A 22,690-nucleotide genomic window follows, 5' to 3' on the forward strand; every position below is an offset into this window, starting at 1 on the left:
GGTACTTGGACACGGGTTGTTCGAATCACATGACAGGTAAACGAGAATGGCTGGTGAATCTTGATTCAAGTATAAAGAGCTGTGTGAGGTTCGCAGATAACAGCACTATTAGGGCGGAAGGAATTGGCAGAGTCTTGATCAGCTGTAAGGATGGCAAGATTGCGTATATGGATGATGTGTTATACGTTCCGACAATGAAGAGCAACCTAATGAGTTTGGGGCAACTCCTGGAGAAAGGGTATACTATGTCTATGCATCAGAAACACATAGAAGTGTTTGACAGCAAACAACGTCCTGTGATTAAAGCACCACTTGCTCGAAACAGAACTTTCAAAGTGAATTTGAATGCTACAGCAATACAATGCTTATCCTCCTTAAACCACGAAGAAGAGAGATGGTTATGGCATTTCAGATACGGGCACTTGAACTTCAAAAGTTTGAGCCAACTAAAAGGAAAAGAATTAGTGAAAGGTGTGCCTCTCATAATTGTTCCAGATAGAATCTGTGAAAGTTGTGTCGTTGGAAAACAACCTAGAAGAAAATTTAAAAAAATCGCACCCAGGAGATCGAAGCAGTCTCTGGACGTTATTCATTCAGATGTTTGCGGCCCCTTTGACGTTTTTTCAATTGGAGGTAACAAATATTTTTTAATATTTGTAGATGAATGGACTAGGAAAATGTGGATATATTTGTTGAAAGAGAAAAAAGAGGTGTACTCACACTTTGTGAAATTCTGTTCTTTGGTTGAGAGACAATCTGGTTCACAAATCAGAGTATTTCGAACTGATGGAGGGGGAGAGTTTAACTCTGTCGAGATGGACAAGTTCTGTACTGATAAAGGCATTGTGCACGAGGTCACGGCTCCATATATCCCCCAGCATAATGGCTTAGCCGAAAGAAGGAATAGGATGATACTTGACATGACGAGGTGTATGCTCAAAGCTAAGAAACTGCCGCATTGTTTGTGGGGAGAGGTTGTGTCTACTGCGGTCTACTTGCTAAATAGAAGTCCAACAAAGGCCCTGTCAGAGTGTACTCCTGAAGAGGCTTGGTCTGGAATTAAACCGACTGTCTACCACTTGAGAATTTTCGGATCTGTGTGCTACAAACATGTCCCAGATGAAAGAAGAAGAAAACTGGACGATAAGAGTGAGACTCTCATTCTTGTTGGCTACCATCCAACAGGTGCCTACAGGTTATACAATCCAGAAAAGAAGCAGATTGTCATTAGCCGTGATGTGATAGTAGATGAGGCTGCAATGTTTGATTGGGAGAAGGCCGAAGCAAAGTCTGAAGTAGGCTATGTTCCAAGTTGGCTTGAAGATAAGAGTTCATCCAATGCTGAGCAGACAGCTGCAAACCGTGAAGTCAACAATAGAAGACCACAAAGGACAAGGTTTCCATCCACCAGACTTGCAGATCATGAAGTCTTTCTAGATAGTAACGTTACCAGCTCAGGTGATCTTGTGCATTTTGCGTTTTTGGCCGACACAGAAGCACTGACCTGGGAGCAAGCTATCGACGTAAAGGAGTGGAGAGAAGCCATGTTGGAGGAACTAAAGGCCATAGAGAAAAACAGAACTTGGGATATGGTGGAGTTACCTCAGCATAAACATCCCATTGACGTTAAATGGGTGTTTAAGATCAAACACAAACCAGACGGTGAAGTAGCAAAGTTCAAAGCCAGACTGGTTGCGAGAGGCTTCTTGCAAGAGCCTGGAGTTGATTTTACAGATGTTTTTGCTCCTGTGGCAAGGCTGGAAACCGTGAGGTTAGTAATTGCTGTGGCCAACTTTAAAAACTGGAAAGTATGTCAAATGGATGTTAAATCCGCATTCTTGAATGGGCCATTAGAAGAAGAGGTCTATGTAAGACAACCTCCAGGTTTTGAAAAAGAAGGAGAAGAGCAGAAAGTGTATAGATTAAATAAAGCCTTATATGGTCTTAGGCAGGCACCTCGAGCCTGGAACAACCATATCAACGCCTTGCTCATCAAACTTGAGTTTCAAAAATGTACTGTGGAATCTGGTATCTACGTGAAGACTAGTAAAAGGCAAGGTATGTTGCTGATTTGCTTGTATGTAGATGATTTGCTTATAACAGGAGATTCAGTGGATGAAATTGAAGAGTTTAAGAAGAGAATGAAAGAAGAATTCGAGATGACTGATCTTGGCAGTCTAAGCTACTTTTGGGACTAGAATGCATACAGACAGATGATGGAGTGTTTCTTAATCAGAGGAGGTATATAAGTGAAGTGTTGAGAAGATTTAATATGGAAAATTGCAATAGTGCTTCAGTACCAATCATGGCAAATCTGAAACTGACTGATAAACTAGACGAGAAGAGAGTGGATGCCACACTGTATAAGCAAATTGTGGGGTCTTTGCGATATATTTGTAACTCCAGACCTGATATTAGTTTTGGAGTTGGGCTGGTGAGCAGATTTATGAATGATCCTAGGCAATCTCATCTTGCTACTGCCAAACATATATTGCGTTACTTAAAGGGAACAACAGACTTTGGTCTATTCTACCCCAAGAATCTTGACAATACGAGAGGGGCATTGGAGGCTTGGTGTGATGCTGATTGGTGTGGTGACAAAGTTGACAGGAAAAGCACGTTTGGGTATCTGTTTAAATATATGGGAGCTACAATTTCATGGTGCTCCAAGAAACAGAATGTGGTTGCTCTATCATCCTGTGAGGCAGAGTACATCGCAGCTGCTGAAACTGCTTGTCAATGTGTGTGGCTGGAAACAATGTTTGATGAGCTGAAAATTGAATATAAAAAACCGGTACAGCTTCTAGTTGATAATAAATCAGCTATAAGTCTATCTAAAAACCCAGTATTTCATGGTAGAAGTAAACACATTGAAACCAAGTTTCATTTTTTGAGAGATCAAGTTAATAAAGGTAGATTGGAATTGGTCCATTGCGGCACTGAAGATCAAACTGCAGATGTTTTCACTAAAGCCTTGAAGCAGATCAGATTTGAGAAACTTAGAGATTTGCTTGGTGTTAAATTGATGTGAATTCAGATTAAGGAGGGTGTGTTGAGATTAATCTGAATATTATAACTGTAATAACTGTCTATTGACAGTTAAGTCTTTTTTACTGTGTTTTGTTTAAATACTGTTGTTTTGTATTCATTTGTTAATGAGAAAAGCTCTCACTTTCTCTAGCTCTCTCTTCCCTCTGTATTCTTTCATTATCTGCATATTTCTCACTTCTGCATAATTGTTCTCAGGTCATAACATCTATCTCTTACTTTATAGTGTGGTTGAGGACTGTGACTACTCTGTAAATTTTGCACTGTATGAATTAATCTAAATTGGCTAGGCTATTTCTGAACATTTCCTTCTCTGTTTATGAATTTATGAGTGTTGTATTCTTGAATTTTAAAGTAAAATGTGGATTTGTATTATTATATTTTGAAATATGTATTTCTCTAGTCATCTCAGGTGAAACTGCATGAAACTGTTTGTATGATGGATGATGAAATGAATACTAATAAGCTCCATAAACATCGACTTCAGCCAACAAATTAAAAAACGGAGTGGCTAATATTGATATATATTCAGTGTCAAATTAGGCAATTTTTTTTTTATATTAAAAAGAAGTTGATAAATATTGGAGTGAGATAATTAGACAAATAATTTTATATATATTTTCATTATCCAGAAACAAAACATTGGTGCATAAAATACCCAAGAGTAAATATTGGATATTTTCGGAGAAAATTGGGGGTGGAAGAACCATCACCCCCTCTTCACACCTGTTGATATTATTCTTTTATTAAAGTTTCCTAAGATTTTTTCAATTGACATTAACAAGTTTTTCTTCATTGATGTTGGTCGAGGTTGTGTTCACTTGATATCAACCGCAATTATTTAGACCGACATTGTCAAAGTTATTTTTATGATATTTTTGGTTGAGATTTTTACCATGATGACTTTTGGATGGATGTTGACTCAAAATTCCTCACTGATGGCATTGTGTCGTTGATGAAAAAAAATATATATCACTGCAGACACTAACAAAAAAGAAATAACCACGACAGTCATTAATTTAAACATTTAATTCTTCCGTCAAAAAATAGTCTCCTCAACACTGGAAGAGACAACCCTAAGTAACATCAATAATAAAATAGCTTTGGCAATGTTAGATAAAAAAAATATACGATCGACTGACTTTAGTATGAAAGAAATAGTTGTAGACATTTATAAAAGAAATGTTGAGGTCTTGACATGCAAGTCTCGACCAAACCACCAATTCTTAATCTTATTGAAAAAAAAGTAATTAATCAAAAAGGGCTACATTTAGTAGAAAAAAGGTGCAAATAAAGGTTGAGCCCAATCAAACATAAAATTAGTTTATGGGAGACCCATTATCACAAACTCACAGAGCCCAAACAAGGTCACTGGAGTAAGTATTGTGATCTCTCATCACAACGCTATCTTGTGTTATTTTGTCAGAAAGATCATCTGATTCAACAATCCATTCAATTTTGTGCTTTCACACCGCAAGACTGCAAAAGTTGATCACTCAGTAATACCATTCGTCTTTCTCATTTAATTTATTTTCTATGGAGCTCAGTAGATTATATTATTTTGCAAAGTGTTAAGATTTAGGGTTATTGTTGGAATTGAAAGCTCCCTCTGGTATTTTGCAAGCTCAAATTCTATCTTTTTATACTCTGCCTTTTTCTTGGAACCTTCCATATACGTGGCTCGCTTCTAACAACTAAACGCATCAGACTAGTCCCCTGTCTTAAGTTAAATGGATATAACTATGAAAGCAAAACAAGAGCATCTAATTTATGTATGCACAAAAACTCCTTTCCTTGCATTTTACTGTTTTTAAGAAATTAGTGATTTAACTGAGATGTAGAGTTGGTAATTGATACACTCATACACAATTATGCATATAAGTTTTAAACGCTGGAAAATCTGTTCTAGCCTCATTGAGTTCACCCCAAAACACAATACAGTGCTAGTAATCCACTACACTGCATAATTCACGCCTTGACCCAGTTGAATACTAAGTTGAGTTTTATGACATTGGGGATATCCGGTTCTTCTTATCTAAATTTCCCTATAAATGAAATTTTCTTTACTGATGTTCTCCTCACTTTTATACTTTTAATGGTGACACTAGAAGGTAGAAACCAGCATACATGTTCACCAATGACCGGAGGCAACAAGAACGGACAGGGAGATATGGAACTTCCAGAGTGGAATTCCTTCAGGTTTTTCTTCCTCCTCTCATTTTCAACTATAAACACTTAACTTGCAATCAATAATAATGTACCAATAAATTGTATGTCTTGTGATGTTTTTTTTGGTCCTAGATGGATATAATGTTTGTTTCAGGAATTGGTGACTCAGTTTCAGAACACATCTGCAGATGAACCAAGAGAGAAGATTTTGGCAAATTTGGCCAACTTTGCCTATGATCCTTACAACTACAACTTCTTGCGTCAGGTAGGACCTATCAGTTTACTTTCCAGAAAAAACTGTACAACGTTAACTAAATGCACTTGCATAACATTGCAGCTTAACGTTTTGGAACTATTCATTGACTGCTTAACGGAACCGAATGAAAAGCTTGTAGAATTTGGTATAGGAGGGATCTGTAATTCGTGTGTTGGTAATTCTAGTGACTATATCTTTAGTGATATCGTTATTTCTGCTTGTCTAATTGTTTATCTTATTGACAAAAATTACAATTTTTGTGTAGATCCTGCCAATTCCGCAATTGTTACTGAGTTTGGTGGGATACCCCCAATAATTCAATGTTTATCAAGCCCAGTTAGGAACACTGTAAGAATAAGTGCTTGCTTTTTTGGCTCCTAAGATGCAGACCAATGTAGCTTGTAGGTCAAGGGATCTGCTAAAACATTAACATCCAGATTTTAAATATTTCTGTTAGCATTTCCTCCCATAAGTTCAAGTTTACAGGCATGATTTTGTTTTTTAGTCCATCACTAAATATATTTTTTACGTGTGAAAAAAATTGTGATTTATCATATGAAATTTAATTATTTGAGACCTGCACTTTTTCACTTATCAGAGCAATATGTTCTAGTAGGTACTCTTTTAATTACCCAACTCACAATACTAACAACTCATTATGATTTTTTTTTTTTTGCATTTGCAGAGCAATGTTCCTTACATTTGCCTCTACATTCTAAAGTTATTTTTCTTTCATAAAAGAATCAATTACAATTTGGTACATTAACAGGGCATCTATCTGTTGTTTTAGGTAAATTATGCACTTGGGGCACTTTATTATATCTGTAACGATTTTAACAAGGAGGAGATTTTAAAGCCCGAAGTTATTGACATCATTAAAAGGTATGCAGCCGCCGAAGATGTTAGTGTGAGTTTCAGTAATCTGGCTAAAGCTTTTCTGAATAAACATCTATCAGGGAACGACTGAGAGACAGAATTTAAACTTTTTTGCTCACAATTTACACTACCTTCTACAATTAAATATGTACTGTTATTCAAACTGTGAGTCTTGTCTTACACAGATGAAAACAATTGCTTTTAGGGCGTCCTCCGAGTATGTGTGCAAACAAACACATTTATTCCCGTGGTCTGGGTTGAATTTGAGTATTGGTATCATTGTATATTCGAATGGTGGTGTAGAATTTAAGAGATGGACATGATTTCAGAATAGGAATTTTTTCTGAAAACCCTATAGACACAATTATTCCCTTGGTCTGGGTTGATTTTGAGTACTAAAATGACTGCATGTTCTGATGATGTTAAAAATCGTGCTACACAAATCATGATGAACACACAAATCATGATTTTGTCTAACCTAATTCTATCAAAATAAACCTACTTTACTTTCAACAATTCACTTCTGTTAGTCTTGTGTTTTTTCATGTAATAAAACAATTTTCAAACTACAATGCATTTGTATTATATATGTCTTACATGCTCAAAAGTATAATTAATTTAATTATTTGTTTGTGTAAAATTAATTATTCTAAGTTTTGGAATGGATAATTGAATTAAAATAAGATGTTCAGAATGAACATATTCAAAACTTTCCCTCCACAACAATATTGAAAACGAAGATCAGACCGATTATATAATACTATACCTGAAAAAAAAAAGTTAAAGTTAAATTTGCAAAAAATGTCGTGATATGTAAGAACTGTGTTATGAAGTATTTTCAAATTTATACCATAAAAAAAATTACATAAAATTTTAATCATTTTTTGGATAAATTTTGTTTTTTACTCCTATAAACTATTCTTAGTTCCATCATCATTATTAACTAAAAGAAACAATTGAAATTTTATTTATAAAAGCAATTTCTGTATAATAAAAACTTCTTTCCAAATAAAATTTATCAACTTTTATATTCTTTGAAATTTGACCTATTTCATTGATTTCAAAATAAATTGCAGAGATTTACTAAAGTAAATATAACTATCCAACATAACTAGTCAATCACATTTTTAGTAGTTAAAAAAATATAGTTTGAGTTTAAAATAGACTATTAACATAATATTCTTGGAAAAAGAAAAGTACAAAATTATTGAAAATGGTTTTTTGGATGATGAAGAATAGTAATAGTATAATTGGAAATGACTTTCTCAATTCTCCAATCAAGAATGAGTATATTATATATTTCTTTTTGAATTCTTTATGTAAGATGGAGATTAAACAAATCATCTCATAGAATTTTAGTAAGATCAATCCATTTCACATTAAACCTTATGATACTATAAAGATTAGTCATAAGGCTTTTAGTTATATAAGCAAAATATTTATAATTAGATTCACAAGATATATAAATATCAAATATTAAATTGTCTTAACTATTTGTATCACTTCACCCAATATCACAGATGATATAAAGAGATGTACCAAGTTCTAATATAAGAACTAACCTTCTCTTTAAAAGGATATTTTTATCATAAAAATCATATGTTAAAATTAAATTTATTATCTTGTTTTAAAAGATATTCCATACACCTCTTAAATATCTTTAACACTTTAACTCTTAGTATGTTAGTATAGGTTTCATTATTTTTTTTCTTCTCAATTTTTTTAGATTTGTTTCCATCATACTTAATAGTTCCAAATATTAGGAATTGAAATTAAGTGCAATTTAATTTTTTTAAATATTTTAAAAAAATAAAACTATGACGAAATTATTTAAAACAAATAATACATTTATTTATATGATGATTAATCTTAAGAATAAAATGATCTATAATTACTAAAAATGATAAATGATATATTGTGTGTAGAGTTGATATCATTTCAAGTTCACTGTATTATTATTTATTTCTATCACCATTATGTTAATTTTTATTTTTTTTAAATCGTCAACTCTAAAAGAAACTTAAATATCACAACCCAAATAATGAATTGTAAATTTAAAATGCAGTTAATACACATTTAAGTAAAATACATATATTTATCATAAAATCTAATGACGTAAAATACACATTTAGGTTCAAGCTTACACTTTCTTAAGGTTTTTTTTTCAGGGGGTTTTTGCCCTTTTCTTTGAAAAGAGACCCAACAGTTTTGGGCGCGACGTGGTTCACTTGCTTTCTCTCCCTCTCACTCATCTCCTAAGAAGAATGCGACGCGCTTCCCAACGGAAGAGGCAAACCTCAACTTCAGGTATTCAACAATCTTCCTTTCTCTTATATCAAATTCTTCTACTTTTTTCATTCCAACTTGTAATCGGCGTATCAATTGGAAGGTTTGTTTGCTTTGTTTCGTTTTTTAGTTTTTCACTTTTATTTATTTTATTTTTTTTTTGTAATTTTTCTTGGTTTTCCCCTAATTTTTCAAGTTTAGAGTTACATGGTTTGTGGTTAACGGAAAGTTTTAAACCTCCATTTTAGTACCTGAAAGTGTATAACTTTGTCACACTAGTCCTCCAAACTGAGTAAGTTTCAAATAAGTTTCTGAAAAGGCAATCTGTCAATCACATACATTGGTCCAAAATTTAAAAAAAGAAAAATCTGTGACTTGGTGATAATACTAATACATGTTTAAGGATCAAAATGATACTAAGGATTTAAAAGTTTAGATGAAACAACTAGAAATTTAAGGAACTTGTTTGGATTTTTCATAGTTTCTAGGACTGATGTAACAACGCATTACACTTTTCGGGGCTGATGTGATAGAGTGTCACACTTTCATATGCTTGAGTCGAGCTCTAGACTCATTTTCTTAGGGGAATTGAAACAACAAATTAATAGGAGAGGCATAGTTTTCTTAGCTTTCTCCTAATCATGAAAATCAATGCTCTACTCTTAATGTGCTCTCATTTTAGTTTTACACCATTTGATGGTAACATGAATATATTTTTGAGTATTTCCCGTCAATTTTGCAGAAGATCAAACTGGAGCCCGACAAAACTCAGAAGATGGAAACAAATTTCAATCACCTAGTGACAATGGTTTGATAAAATTATGTCCAACAGCTATTACTGAGTAAAATTATTTTACTCACGAGTGCTCAACGTTTATACTAAATTTCAGGAGCACTGACCGAAATATCTCGAGAGGCTGTTGGAAAGCTTCTACGCCGTGCTAATAAAGTTGGCACTTCCCGGAAAAAAAAGACAGTTGGTCCCTCTAATTTGTTATTTTTACTTACCGTAATTTGTGCTGTGCAATGCTTTTAGTGATTTAATTTTGTGATTTGACTTTATTCTTAGGCGTTTTTACGTTTAAATCATATTATGAGTGTCTAAATTCTTAAAGCAGCATGTTATTCTTCTGATATTCTTATAGGCTGAGTTTGAGCCTGAACAAAATGGAACCCAAGTCTTGGATCCAGTGCTTCAACCAAAAACTTCAGAGGTTGGACATTGTAGTAGAAATCCCTTGGGAAATGCTTCTGCTGGAGAGAAATGTAGTAGTTCAGGTCAGGACCACTTGGATAACAAGGAAGAGCTGGATGACTCCGATTGGGAAGATGGTGTAATTGCCAGTGATGATCATCCTGTAACAATTGAATTGAATATGACCCCACATTCAACTGTACAGAAACAAGTCCGACGAGCTTCTGCCGAGGATAAGGTCAATTGCTATAACACTGAACTTGGCTTGGCTTTAATATGAAAATAACATTTAGCTATTTGGTAAAAGTAATATGTAAAATTCTTCAGGAGTTGGCTGAACTTGTACACAAGGTTCATTTGCTTTGTTTACTCGCACGAGGAAGATTAATAGACAATGCTTGTGATGATCCTCTTATTCAGGTTGACCATTGTTAATTTTTAATATTTTGAATGGATAAAAACTTTATATTACCATTTCCTTTATATGCTACATCTGTGTTATCAAGCTTTTGCCTCCTTAGCACCACTTGTTTGTGGTAATCCATAACTCAACTACTGTATCAGATATTACTCTTTTTGTTATATTTTTTAAAACAGTTGTTAATATAGGATTTCGTTACAACGTGTTCATTATATGTATATGTTAAGCCACTTCGTCAATTTTGATTGAGTTTACTTGTTCCTAATTCTATTTTATAATGTTTGATGGATATTTAGTTTGGAGAACATTTTTCTAAGCTGTCATCTGAAGCTGCAAAAGAAATATGATGCTTGGCTGGCCACAATAAGGGCTAATCTAAAAGTGAAACAATTTAAAACTTGTTCTCTCTCCAAAATTGCTTGTCAAGTTGTGCATTTCTTGATAATGGCAGGCTTCTCTGCTTTCTCTACTTCCAGCACACTTGCTCCAGCTATCAAATGTTGAAAAACTCACTTCAAAAGCTCTATATCCTTTAATATCATGGGTATGGTTTAATTTAATTAGGATATATACTATTTGGTTACATTTAATGTGCTGTTTTATGTAAATCCATGCTATATCACTTGTTATATCTTGTTTGATTCCTTGTGTGAAACACATGCAGTTCCACAATAATTTCCATGTTAAAAACTGTACGAGTCGAGAAACTTCACCATGCTTTGGTTTGGCATCAGCTTTAGAATTACATGAGGGCAGTCCTGAAGAGGTACATCTATTTTTATTATGGCCTGTTTTAAGATGTCTCACACTGCATAGGAATATGGCTAGATACTGCTTATAGGACTTGTGCAGTCCTGCTCTCCCAATGTAGTATTTTGGGAGCGAGTTATGCTTAGTTGTGTTGTTCTCTAATATGGTATGTAAGCCTCTTTGATATCAATGTTGGGCTATCTGTAGATGTTCAGCTCCGCAAAATTTAGGCTCTAGATGTCCAATCTTGAGGGGTTGTGTGCTTAAGATAACCCATATTGATTACGAATATGGTCTATACATTTTATAAGGCTTCGATAATGCTTGTTCCTTGAGCCGGCTTTTGGATGCAAGTTTGGCCCGGTTCATTTTTAATAGCATTTTTGTTAATATGCTTCACTAGATGTTGAGTTTGTCTTTTAATAAAGCTTCCATTCTCTGTCGTATGATTACCCAGGCATATAACGAATGCTCTAGTTCTAAGGTCGGAACTTGAAAGTGCAGGATATGTTACTACTAATTCTTTCATTACTTGAAAAAAGATCTGATGATGGTCTTCATCTGATTATTATTCACTAACCTAAATCAGTAGTAAAATAAAGTTTCTTGAGAGTGACTGGGTTGATTCTGTTATCTTGTATACTTTATATAATTGCTTAGTGCCTTGCAGAACATTTACAAGGGCAAGTATTTTTTTTTTTAAATTGCAGATTGCAGCATTATCAGTGGCTCTATTAAGAGCTTTAAATCTTACAGCCAGGTATTAAAGCACATAACAGAATATCTTTCTATCTTTCCTGAATTACTTTTTATATTCCTGATTGGAAAATTGTGTACATTAAATACTTTAAGTGCAACTTTAAGCTAGTATTTTCTATTTGATAGAGAAACACCCTGATATTACATATTTATATTCTTGGTTTCCAACTGCTGAAGCATTCCCTAATTTATGAATCATCCACTCCAAAATGCTTTCATATCTTTAACCACTTGCAGGATCGTACTTTCTATTATTTGAGCTGGGAATGGTAATATACAAACAGTGACAGTGCATGTAATGAATCTAGAAAAGGAATGATAACAATGATAACGTAGCAATTACTCTATTTTGACCTTCATGGTATAGAATGAAGTTCTGATTCCAGATGTCATGGCAAGTCAGAAGTGTGACTTTAAATAATTGGTAATAAAATATGTAAAACAAAAGATGTTAGTGGATCAATACTATTGCCATGAACAAGTTTCAGTAACGAAATTTATTCAATTTTTGTGATTCATGGACTTCTGAGGATATCTGCTGTTAAATTTATGAAATGCATATTTCAGGTTTGTGTCCATTTTGGATGTTTCTCCTCTTAAACCGTTTCAAGTTGCAAGTGGATCTAGTTGTGGGATATTTAAAACTTCTACACCAATGATATCTAAGCGAAAATTGGATTTTAAATCACCTCAAGAATCATTATCTTGTCGTGAGGGAGAGAATGTCTGTGAAAGTTCTCTTGCCCCTTCGCAGAAAAGTAAGAAATGTCGTGTGACAAAGCACATGGATCAGTCTAGAGATCTTCCTATTCTTGAAGTAAGAAATGATAGTGTTGCAAACTTGAAAGCTTCTGAGACACAAGATAGTAACCTGGAATCGTGTCTCACTGACAAATCTCGTGAATCAAAGAGGAAAGGAGATCTTGAATTTGATATGCAGTTGGAAATGGCTCTTTCTGCTACAGCCGTTGAATCTAAGGAGAGTAAAAACAAGTCAGCTGCAAATCCTGAGTCTTTGTGTTTTTCTTGTCCATCCAAAAGAGTGAAAAGGGTTACCGGTGAAGAATCTTCAACCTCCTCTCAAGTAATTTCTACAGCAATTGGATCAATGAAAGTAGGATCTCCTCTGTATTGGGCAGAAGTATATTGCAGTGAAGAAAATTTGACAGGAAAGTGGGTGCATGTTGATGCTGTGAATTTGATTATTGATGGAGAGGACAAGGTTGAAGCCATGGTGGCTGCATGCAAAACATCTTTGAGATATGTTGTTGCCTTTGCTGGGCAAGGGGCCAAAGATGTGACCCGCAGGTTTGATATTTTCTCTATATGTGTTAAGTATGATAAAGTGAAGTTTTTTTAACTTTTATATTATTGCCTAACTTGCTTTATTATTTGTTTTTGGGAATTTCAAATATTCTTAGAAATTAAGAATGAATTATTTGTGTTTCTTGGAGATCAAACAGAAATTCTCTCTCAATACTTCTTGGAAACTAACTGAAGGACAATAGATGACAAGTTTTGCAGTGAATAAGCACTGTAGGATCAGTTATAGTAACTTAGATTGTAATATACTATATTTTTTATTAACTCTCACTCAAGTGAGAGGAATACATGGGGAAATCCTGTTCACTAAAATATCCATGTTCTCACTGAATACTTCTTGGATACTAACAGAAGGACAATAGATGACAAGTTTTGCAGGAATAAGCACCGTAGGATCAGTTATAGTAACTGAGATTATAACACACTATAATTTTTTTAACTTTCATTCAAGTGAGAGGAATACGTGGGAAATCCTGTTCACTAAAATATCCATGTTTACTTTGGTCACATACACAATGATATACGAAAAAACAAAATACTTCCTTAGACATTGGAGGGATTAGTTTAAGGCTAATAACTTGAGCTGCTGAATGGGTTTCTAAATTAGGAAAGGAAACATGGTGTGAAGACACAAGTGAATGCCTTTTTATAATTTTACCTTGTTAGAGTAAAAATTTTGAGGGAACAGGTGGGAAATCTGGGGGCCAAAATCCCACCTTTCCCATTTTCAACCCAACCCTTCCCCCCCTCCTCCATCCCGCCCTTCTCCAATATTAGGACCAGTTTGGGGAAGAAAAGTGTTTTATAATTTCTGAATTGTGCTGATTAAATTGTCTTTAGATATTTTTCCCTATAATATTTAAGGTTGTAATAGTACATAAATTTTTCCCTCCCCTCCACCCTCTTCTTTGAACATGTTCATGATTACTTTTTAGTAGCTTTTCTTAAGGCTTGAGACACCTCTATATAAAGTTACATCTCATGGTGGCCTGAAAATGCTACCACATGTTGACATGTCAGGTATTGTATGAAGTGGTACAAGATAGCATCACATCGAGTCAATTCAACATGGTGGGATCCGGTGTTGGCACCATTGAGAGACTTGGAGTCGGGAGCAACTGGAGGTGTGAATGATTTAAGAAACAGCCAAATCATTTCTAAGCAATCCAAAGTGAGGGATTCATTTTTCCCTACTAGGAGCTCTATTGAGGATATTGAGTTGGAAACTAGAGCATTAACTGAACCTCTTCCTACCAATCAGCAGGTTGGTCAAAAGTAATAGGAAACATGATGCTTAATACTCTACATGGTGATATATATCTTGACTTTTTATGCCTTTGCAGGCCTACAAAAGTCACCCACTTTATGCCATAGAAAAATGGCTGACAAAGTATCAAGTACTTCATCCAAAGGGTCCAATACTGGGCTTTTGTTCAGGTCACCCAGTTTATCCTAGGACTTGTGTGCAAACAGTTAAGACAAAAGATAGGTGGCTGCGAGAAGGACTTCAAGTTAAACCCAATGAATATCCTGTGAAGGTATCAATTGGCTGACTATGTTAGCGTTGCTTTCCTGATTCTGTTGTTTTCTTTCACTTTAATTAATGTAATTTATTATTTACCAATAAAATCCATCAGGAACTTCAACGTTCCATAAAGCCTCAAAAAGTAGAAGATTCTGAAGCTGATGACTATGGCTGCAATGATTCTATGGACAAAATCAAACTTTATGGGAAGTGGCAACTGGAACCGTTAAATTTGCCTCATGCAGTGAATGGGATAGTTCCCAAGGTAATGTCCCTTACTTTCTGGGTGTTGTTTAAATATTGGAAATAGCATGGATATGTATGGTAATGGGTGTATGAAAAATTCTATGCAAAGTATTCAACTATTTACCACATGACTTGCACACCGGATCATTGCAAAACAATTGTTGGTTTGACATTTTAAGATCATGTCAAGTAGATTTGTGACCCCAACTGTACACTCCTAGTGGTCTAGTGTATGGGTGTTCTAATGAAGTATTTCTGTTCTTAGTTACCGCATTATCTAGACTAGAGTATGAGATGACAATGTAAAAACCTCAATCATATTATAATCACCACACGTTCTGGGACCGGGAGGCGCCTTTCAAATAGTCATTTTATTGTACTTTAAATGTACGGAAGCAGTAGGGAGAAAGAACTTTTATGTTGTGTTTGGATGAGGTAATTTAGAAGGATAATTAATTTATTTCAAGAATTTAAAATTCTTTAAACTAAAATGACTTGTTTGGAGAAAGTCAACTCGGGTTAAAGGTTGGGCCTAATCAGTCCAAGTCGAATCTATTGGAGTTGACTCAGGAGAGTTACTCCCTCCACCACACACTGCTCCATACACCTCCCCAATCTTTTTTAATTCCAAAAATACCAGTTTTACTTTTCCCCTTTATCTTTTTTAACTTTTTCTTAAAACCCTAATTTTTTTTACTCTCTTATTCACTCAGCCACACAGTCCACTCCCACCCCCACATCCTTTACCTTTTTTAACTTTTTCTTAAAACTCTAATTTTTTACTCTCTTATTTACTGAGCCACACACCACACCCCCACTCCCACACCCTTTACCTTTTTTAACTTCTTAAAACCCTAATTTTTTATACTCTTATTCACTCAGCCACACACCACACTCCCAACCCCCCCCCCCCCCCCCCCACCCTTTATCTTTTTTAACTTTTTCTTAAAATCCTAATTTTTACTCAGTCACACAATCCAAATAAGAAAATTGAAATCTATGATATTTCAATTACTCCATCCAAACAAACTATTTAAGAAATGAAGATAATTCAATTGTAAGTAATTCAAATACTATACATTTTAATTTCTTTGAATTGTTGAAATCCCTTATCCAAACGCAAGGTTAGGTTTAAATTGAAGAGAATGAAACTAATGGAGCTTGAATACAATTACATGCTTTAGTAGCTGCACCGTGTTAATAGACATTCACATGAACTAAATGGAAAGCTAGTGTACATTTGCTTGTTTTTGTGGAGATTATAGATGTTTTCGTATTAATGACTGTTATATTTCTTATTTTACATCCAGAACGAACGAGGTCGAGTAGATGTTTGGTCTGAAAAATGTCTTCCACCAGGGACTGTACACTTAAGGTTTCCAAAGGCCTTTTCTGTTGCCAAGAGACTTGAAATTGATTATGCGCCTGCTATGATTGGTTTTGAATTTAAAAATGGTCGTTCATATCCTGTCTTTGATGGTATTGTGGTGTGTTCCGAGTTCAAGGATGTACTGCTGGAGGTATTTTTATCTTTCTTGCTGAATAAATATTGTTGCAAATAAATTGAACTTTGACTTATGAAGCTAGTATATCATCTACTTTATTGCTCTCAATATAACTGTTGAATTTAATTTGATAAACTTTGCTTTGCCACGTATGATAGCTTTGGTAGGGTAAGTTTGATGTGGCTAGCAGTTTATTTTTAAGGATATTCTTGATTCTAGAAGTTGTTTAGCCTCTTTTTATTTAAGTTTATTTCTAAGAAACACTGAACTTGCTTCTTTTTCGCTTATGTAAATTTTGGTGAATTTTTGCAGCCTTTTCATAACGTTTATGATTTATGTTATTAATTTTATTTTACTCCTTTCCCTAGGCTTATGCAGAGGAAGAAGAAAGGCGACAAGCTGAAGAAAAGAAAAGGGATGAAACACAGGCTCTTAGTCGGTGGTACCAACTTCTTTCTTCTATTGTAACTCGTCAAAGGTTAAATAATCGTTATATTAGTAACAGTTTGCCTTCAGAGATGCCAACTGGTGGCCAGTGTATAAATAATGAGTCAAGTGTCACAGTTAGTGAGAATTATGACAAGAATCATAACGTAAGACACCAACAACAGGTGGACCAATGTGATACTACTAGTCTTGATGCATCATTAAGCCCTCCAGTAAAAGATCACGAACATGTGTTTTTAAAAGAGTTGGAGAGCTTTGACAGGGAAACCTCTTTATTGACAAAGCGATGTCAGTGTGGATTTTCAGTACAAGTTGAAGAATTGTAGTATTCGTTAGAAGATAATTTCATGTTTAGATATTAATTCTCTGTCCATGGTGCTACAATCAACGCAAGACATTTTTTCCCCTTCAGTTTTGTAGTTTTTGGAGCTCAAGTTGTTGTTAATTAGTGACTTGGTAGTGAATAGCTCTGATTAAACAACTTGGCTGTAAGATATAGACTTAACTAATTCCTAAAAAAATCATGATTATAGTATAAAATGCGCCATTTTTTTTTGGTTAGCAAAATCCTCAAACCATGTTTATCAAATGATCTCTGGTTAGTTTTTCATTATGAGAATTTATTTTTTTATTTAGGCTCTTTAAATATCATGGGTTTCTTAAGTAGTGTTTGGAAAGGGGAGTGGATGTGAGAGAGAGAGTGAGTGGATGAATTGAGAGGAGATTGTGGTGTTGTTTGAATTAAGAGATTTGAAAGGATGAATCATAAAGGGATTAAGGAAAAGTTTGTGAAAGTTTATGGATGATTTAATGGGTGTAATGGATTTAAAAAAATATTTTAATTGATAAAAATAGATAATTACCTAAATTATAATTAATATCTATTCTTAAATTTAAACGAAATTAAATAAAATTCTATCAATATCTATCAAAAACCATATTAAAACTCCATAATAAAATACATATATCACCTTACATAATAAAAATATTAAAACTCACCACAATAAAATATATATACATGACTTTTATTTCTATCTATCACATTTTTGTCCTAAATATTTCCAAAAATTAAAGTAAAAATAATAATCAAATAAACAAGTTCTTAAGATACCAACTAAACAATATATTAACCTACCAAATTAGTTTTCTAAAATTTGTATAATTACACTCCATACATGCAATTTCCATTAAAATGATCTAAATTAACTAACCTTTTTAAAATATAGACCACATAAACTCAACAATAAGCAAATAACCTCTTCCTTTTCTTGAAGAAGAACCACAAATGCAAACATTTTCCTTCCCGAGAAAAACTCATGAACAAGATCACCTCTAGCTAACCCAAGAACCACCACCGTAGATGTGGGCTTGTTGTAAATGAGAAGCACCAACCACTCACTAACACTAATCACGTCTAAGAATCAGGACACCAAAGCAACACAAAAAACATACATAAAAACACCACAAAACAAATAAATCACACATTAAAAACATCGTCCAAACATTCTTATGAACCCTTGAAGGAAATAACCAATTTGAGGATACATTCCATTATCAACAAATATGAAGAGAATCGATTGTATCCTTTTGCCATCACAAAAATGATATAATTACAATTAAAGTTGCACCAAATCAATGAGGCCCTTAATTGATTCTAACACCAATGGAATTTATTCCACAAGTCTTATAATCAATTCCAACACTAATGGAATCGATTCCACCATTCTCATAATAAATTTTAACAAATACTTCCGTTTAACCGCGTGACACATGAAAACAAAGTTGCCTCTAAATATTATAAAATACTTTTTTTTTCTCATGTTGAGCTCTTCAAATTTTCATAGATTCTACCAGAATTTTACTGTTTATGATTTACATGTCGCAAAATACTTCGCCAACATGAAAACTTTGAGATGAGTTGTACAATCTCAAACCTAAATCGAGGTATCTAGTATCTAACTGACACTAGTCCCATTGAATTTATCTGTCGAATCCAAGTGCCATTCTTAGTCATTGCATACTCCTTAACTTGGAACCTTAATACCAAGCAATCCAACTTAGATGGAGCCTGTGGTATGATGAAATTGAGAATTTCTTATCATTATTATATATGGTATCAATTTCTATCTTGTAACAAGTTTTGATTCTGGGCCTCTTCATCTGACCCCAACTTATAATTTAGTTACCATCACTTCAAGTACCCAACTCACCCCTAATTTCTCATAATAAATTTGATTTTCCTTTTCAAATCTAGGGCATATATACTCATCAAACTATCACCTGGATAATCATTATTACTTTTGAATATAAAATAAACTATATTGAGAAGGGAGTAATAGGACTATTGTGTTAGTTTTCGGTTTAGATGATGAATAATCCTTATCATAGGTATTAAATAAATAAAACTATGCCACAATCATAGTAAGAGGATTCTAAGACGTGATCAATTCTTTCCTACATCATTTTCCTATTACTTTTACCACCAACTCATTCTTTTATACCTAATATTTGTGTGTGTTTAGATAAAGCTAAAAGAGTTTAAAGGAATACTTTTAAATAATAATTTTTTATATATGTATTAAAAATCATTGCTATTAAATTTCATTAAAAAAAGTACATTTCAAATTTTGAACCCAACATAATCTAAAATCTAGAATCTATAACAGTTTATTACAAGGTACTTTATTTGGTATACACAAACACCTAAAATTGTTTGTGTGCAGTAAAAACAAAACCTTTCACTTTTATACTTAAAACAAAATAAAAGTATCTACACAAATACTCACAATGAAGGATTATGGTAATTCCAAACACAAAAAGAAAAAGATGATATTGAACAAAGTAACATTAAAATAGTGAACGAAAAGAGAACTATCACATTTACTATAAAGTATTGTAACTGTATAGTTTACCTTATTTATCTTCAACTTAAGAATAATTCTCTCTAAACCCTTTTCACTGTAATAATAAACATACCCTCTCAATTCACGTATATCTAATTTCACACAAGTTACATTGAATATTTATATTTTTAATAAACTGCCACAAAAAATTATTTTGAAATCAATAAAATAGGTAAAATTTTGAAGAACATAAAAATGGATAAATTGTATTTGAAAAGATAGTCGTTTTTGTAAATACAATTTCAATTTTTTTATTTTAAAATTAACATTGATGATGAAACTACGAATAATTTATAGAGCCAACCATAAAAATAAAATTTATCCGATAAATATGTATTAAAAATTTTATGAAAATCTCTTATGGTGTAAATTTTAGAATTTTTTATGAAAATCCTTCATGGTGTAAATTTTAGAATATTCCAGAACCCGGATCTTATATATAACGAAACTTATTTATAGTTAAATATATACTTTTTTTTCATTGTGTATACACAATCAGAATTTCCTTTTCATTACGTGGAATATTTTACATGACTTTCATAAAATACAAAAATTAGATACTTTATAATTTAATTTACAAATAATGAAACACAATTAAAAAAAAATTGAGAATGAAAATATATTTAACTCTTTCATTTTAAAAAAGACTGTTTTGCTATTAAAAAAAATGTTATAATTTTCAACAGAGTAGATAAGAATGTAATAACTTCCAAAATTAGTTTTTAGAAGACCTTGATAATCAAGACGGACTTATACAGTAAAAATGTAGAATTTTATAATACAGATCTAAATTGATTGGCTAGATTGTAGATCGAAGAAGTCCAACTTATATACTTCATTTACATTCCTAATTCTATCACATCTGGATATTAGAGTTCGAGATTTTATTTCAAGCACGAACTTTCTACTCCTCGTAGCAATGTTCAAGAAGTACAATTTTTATCCTTCTAATAATACCAATGTTAAGAGTTATTTTTTAATTAAATTATTTTTTTAACACCGGCAGAGTATGCAGTCATCTAATAACTGCGTCTATAGGGTTTTCGGCGAAGAATCCTATTTTGATATCATGTTCACATCTATTTTCTTTTTTGTCTCCAAGACATATGCTTTTTTAGATACTCCATTTGTCATCTCATATGTATTTACAATATATTTTTTTTATTGCAAGCGTAACTTAGATTATAATATTTTATTAGTATCTAATCAACATAATTAATAAAAATATAATACTGTATTTCACTAAGAAAATAATACAATCACCGTTTATATTATAAGTCTAAATTAGATAACATATAAGTTGTTTCAAATTTCAATGTTTATGTAAATTAAAGTCGATCTAAAGAATTTTGTATTATCTCAAATCTTGATATTAATATAGGAAGACTTTTATTGATAATGAGAACTTTTATCAACATCTTTTATTTGCCATTCATCCACTAAGGAACTCAAAACATAACTTTGATATACATACATTATATTCAAATAACTTGAAATAAGAGTTGTATACCTTAGATTTTTAGATTTATTGTAAAAATGTTGTATGTATTTCATTTTAAGTTTCGAAGATTTTTTATATATAATATTTTTAGTTATTGTATTAACATTTTCATCTTTGTTTAGAATTAAAATTTTCAATTTTTTCTTTGTTTTTATTTTAGAAAAACAATATGTATTTTATTCAAGCTTCTCTGTTTATTTATAAATCTTTTATATAAAATAAATTTAAATCTATTATATTTGATAAAAAAATAATATAATAACTAATTAATAGAATAGCTATTTCTCATTAGTGAGTGTCTTATCATCCAGAACAGTAATTTATGGAATTTTTAATATATAGATTATTGGCGGAGTCATTTTAATCTTTGTCATTTTCCTTTTTCATATAAAGAATTCAAATAACATAAAAATATATAAACCTATATGTATGTGTGATTTTATTTACAAGATAATAATTAATAATATATTCTTTCTTGTAAATAATTATGATAATGGGTGAGGGAGGAAATTAAGGTAATAGATAGTATCAATTTTTTTTAGAGTTGACCTGAGAAAAGCAATCGACCTTATGTTTCTGGTCACCGTACACAAACGCAGAACTTATTTATCAATTTTTAATAGTTGTAATTTAATTTAATATTTAAAGAAAATGTTCTAGTGTTTTTTTTTTCAAATTTTTTAAATTGAAAAAGTTAAACCAAATTTTCTTTAATTATTTTATTTTATTTTCTCATCTTTAACCGGAGAGTGTCCTTAGAAACTAAACTGTAAAGGAAGAAATTTATTAAAAATAAAGGAAAATACTTTAGAGTAAAGTCAACGGGTGGCTTGGTGGCTAAGGATGATAACTAGTCAAAGTTACATTACTATATTTCCCATAATCAATCTTTCAGAGAAGCATCTTGTGAAGGAAAGGCCATCATCATTAGTTCAAGGTAAAGGCTCTGAATCAACAACACCTTCGTATATCTTTCTTCTGTATAAAGTACATGTTCTGTAAATTGTTAGATGAGATACACTTGTGACAGGATACTTGGTCATTTACTCTGTCGATTATTATGTTTAATGTTTGGTTTATTAAGGCCAAAAAGCGTTCTTCCTTTATGTCACGTTACTTTCTCGCGTTGACTTCACTTGTTTTGACTTTGAACACATTTTAGTATCACTTTGAAAGAAAATGGCAAAACCAAATAAGGAATGGGTTGTGGGAATCGACCTTGGCACAACATATTCATGTGTTGCTGTGTGGCTTGAAGAACACTCTCGAGTGGAGATAATCCACAATGACCAAGGCAATAGAATTACGCCTTCTTGTGTGGCTTTCACTGAGAATCAAAGATTGATTGGTGATGCTGCTAAGAATCAGGCTGCCATAAACCCAACCAACACTCTCTTTGGTAACAAATTGTTTTTTTTATTGCGTGTGAATTCGTTTAAATGTTTACGCTAGCTGTTTGGGTTGGTTTTTATGTGCGCAA

At 32.7% G+C, this 22,690-nt stretch overlaps 2 protein-coding genes and 1 pseudogene across 4 annotated transcripts; all 3 read left to right on the forward strand.

Moving 5' to 3' along the window:
• Positions 1 to 2,272: 2,272 nt before the first annotated feature.
• LOC148204518 (secreted RxLR effector protein 161 pseudogene) lies at positions 2,273 to 3,031 on the forward strand (annotated as a pseudogene).
• A 1,366-nt stretch (positions 3,032 to 4,397) lies between these two features.
• Positions 4,398 to 6,733, forward strand: LOC148204519 (uncharacterized). Of its 2 annotated transcripts, XM_088093061.1 has the most exons (7): positions 4,398 to 4,547; positions 5,157 to 5,247; positions 5,372 to 5,482; positions 5,555 to 5,648; positions 5,739 to 5,821; positions 6,264 to 6,355; positions 6,535 to 6,733. In XM_088093061.1, the coding sequence occupies exons 2-7, from the start codon at positions 5,176 to 5,178 to the stop codon at positions 6,536 to 6,538; spliced, it is 456 nt and encodes a 151-aa protein (XP_087949187.1). In that variant the 5' UTR covers positions 4,398 to 4,547; positions 5,157 to 5,175; the 3' UTR covers positions 6,539 to 6,733. The 2 variants fall into 2 exon arrangements, with proteins under 2 accessions (XP_087949187.1, XP_087949183.1); XM_088093057.1 differs by having other exon boundaries at positions 6,264 to 6,733.
• Positions 6,734 to 8,517: 1,784 nt separating this feature from the next.
• On the forward strand, positions 8,518 to 17,373 carry LOC148204520 (DNA repair protein RAD4-like). 2 transcript variants are annotated; one of them, XM_088093064.1, is made up of 14 exons: positions 8,518 to 8,656; positions 9,378 to 9,443; positions 9,526 to 9,611; positions 9,781 to 10,068; positions 10,158 to 10,250; positions 10,703 to 10,795; positions 10,916 to 11,017; positions 11,712 to 11,761; positions 12,328 to 13,068; positions 14,104 to 14,347; positions 14,427 to 14,621; positions 14,721 to 14,873; positions 16,165 to 16,374; positions 16,728 to 17,373. In XM_088093064.1, exons 1-14 carry the CDS (start codon positions 8,614 to 8,616, stop codon positions 17,130 to 17,132), a joined length of 2,769 nt encoding a protein of 922 aa, XP_087949190.1. In that variant the 5' UTR covers positions 8,518 to 8,613; the 3' UTR covers positions 17,133 to 17,373. The 2 variants fall into 2 exon arrangements, with proteins under 2 accessions (XP_087949190.1, XP_087949194.1); XM_088093068.1 differs by lacking the exon at positions 10,158 to 10,250.
• The last annotated feature ends 5,317 nt before the right edge of the window (positions 17,374 to 22,690 follow it).

The sequence above is a fragment of the Vigna umbellata genome, chromosome 1, assembly GCF_029865625.1.
Source record: "Vigna umbellata cultivar VRB3 chromosome 1, Vumbellata_1.0, whole genome shotgun sequence".
NCBI classification, from domain to species: domain Eukaryota; kingdom Viridiplantae; phylum Streptophyta; class Magnoliopsida; order Fabales; family Fabaceae; genus Vigna; species Vigna umbellata.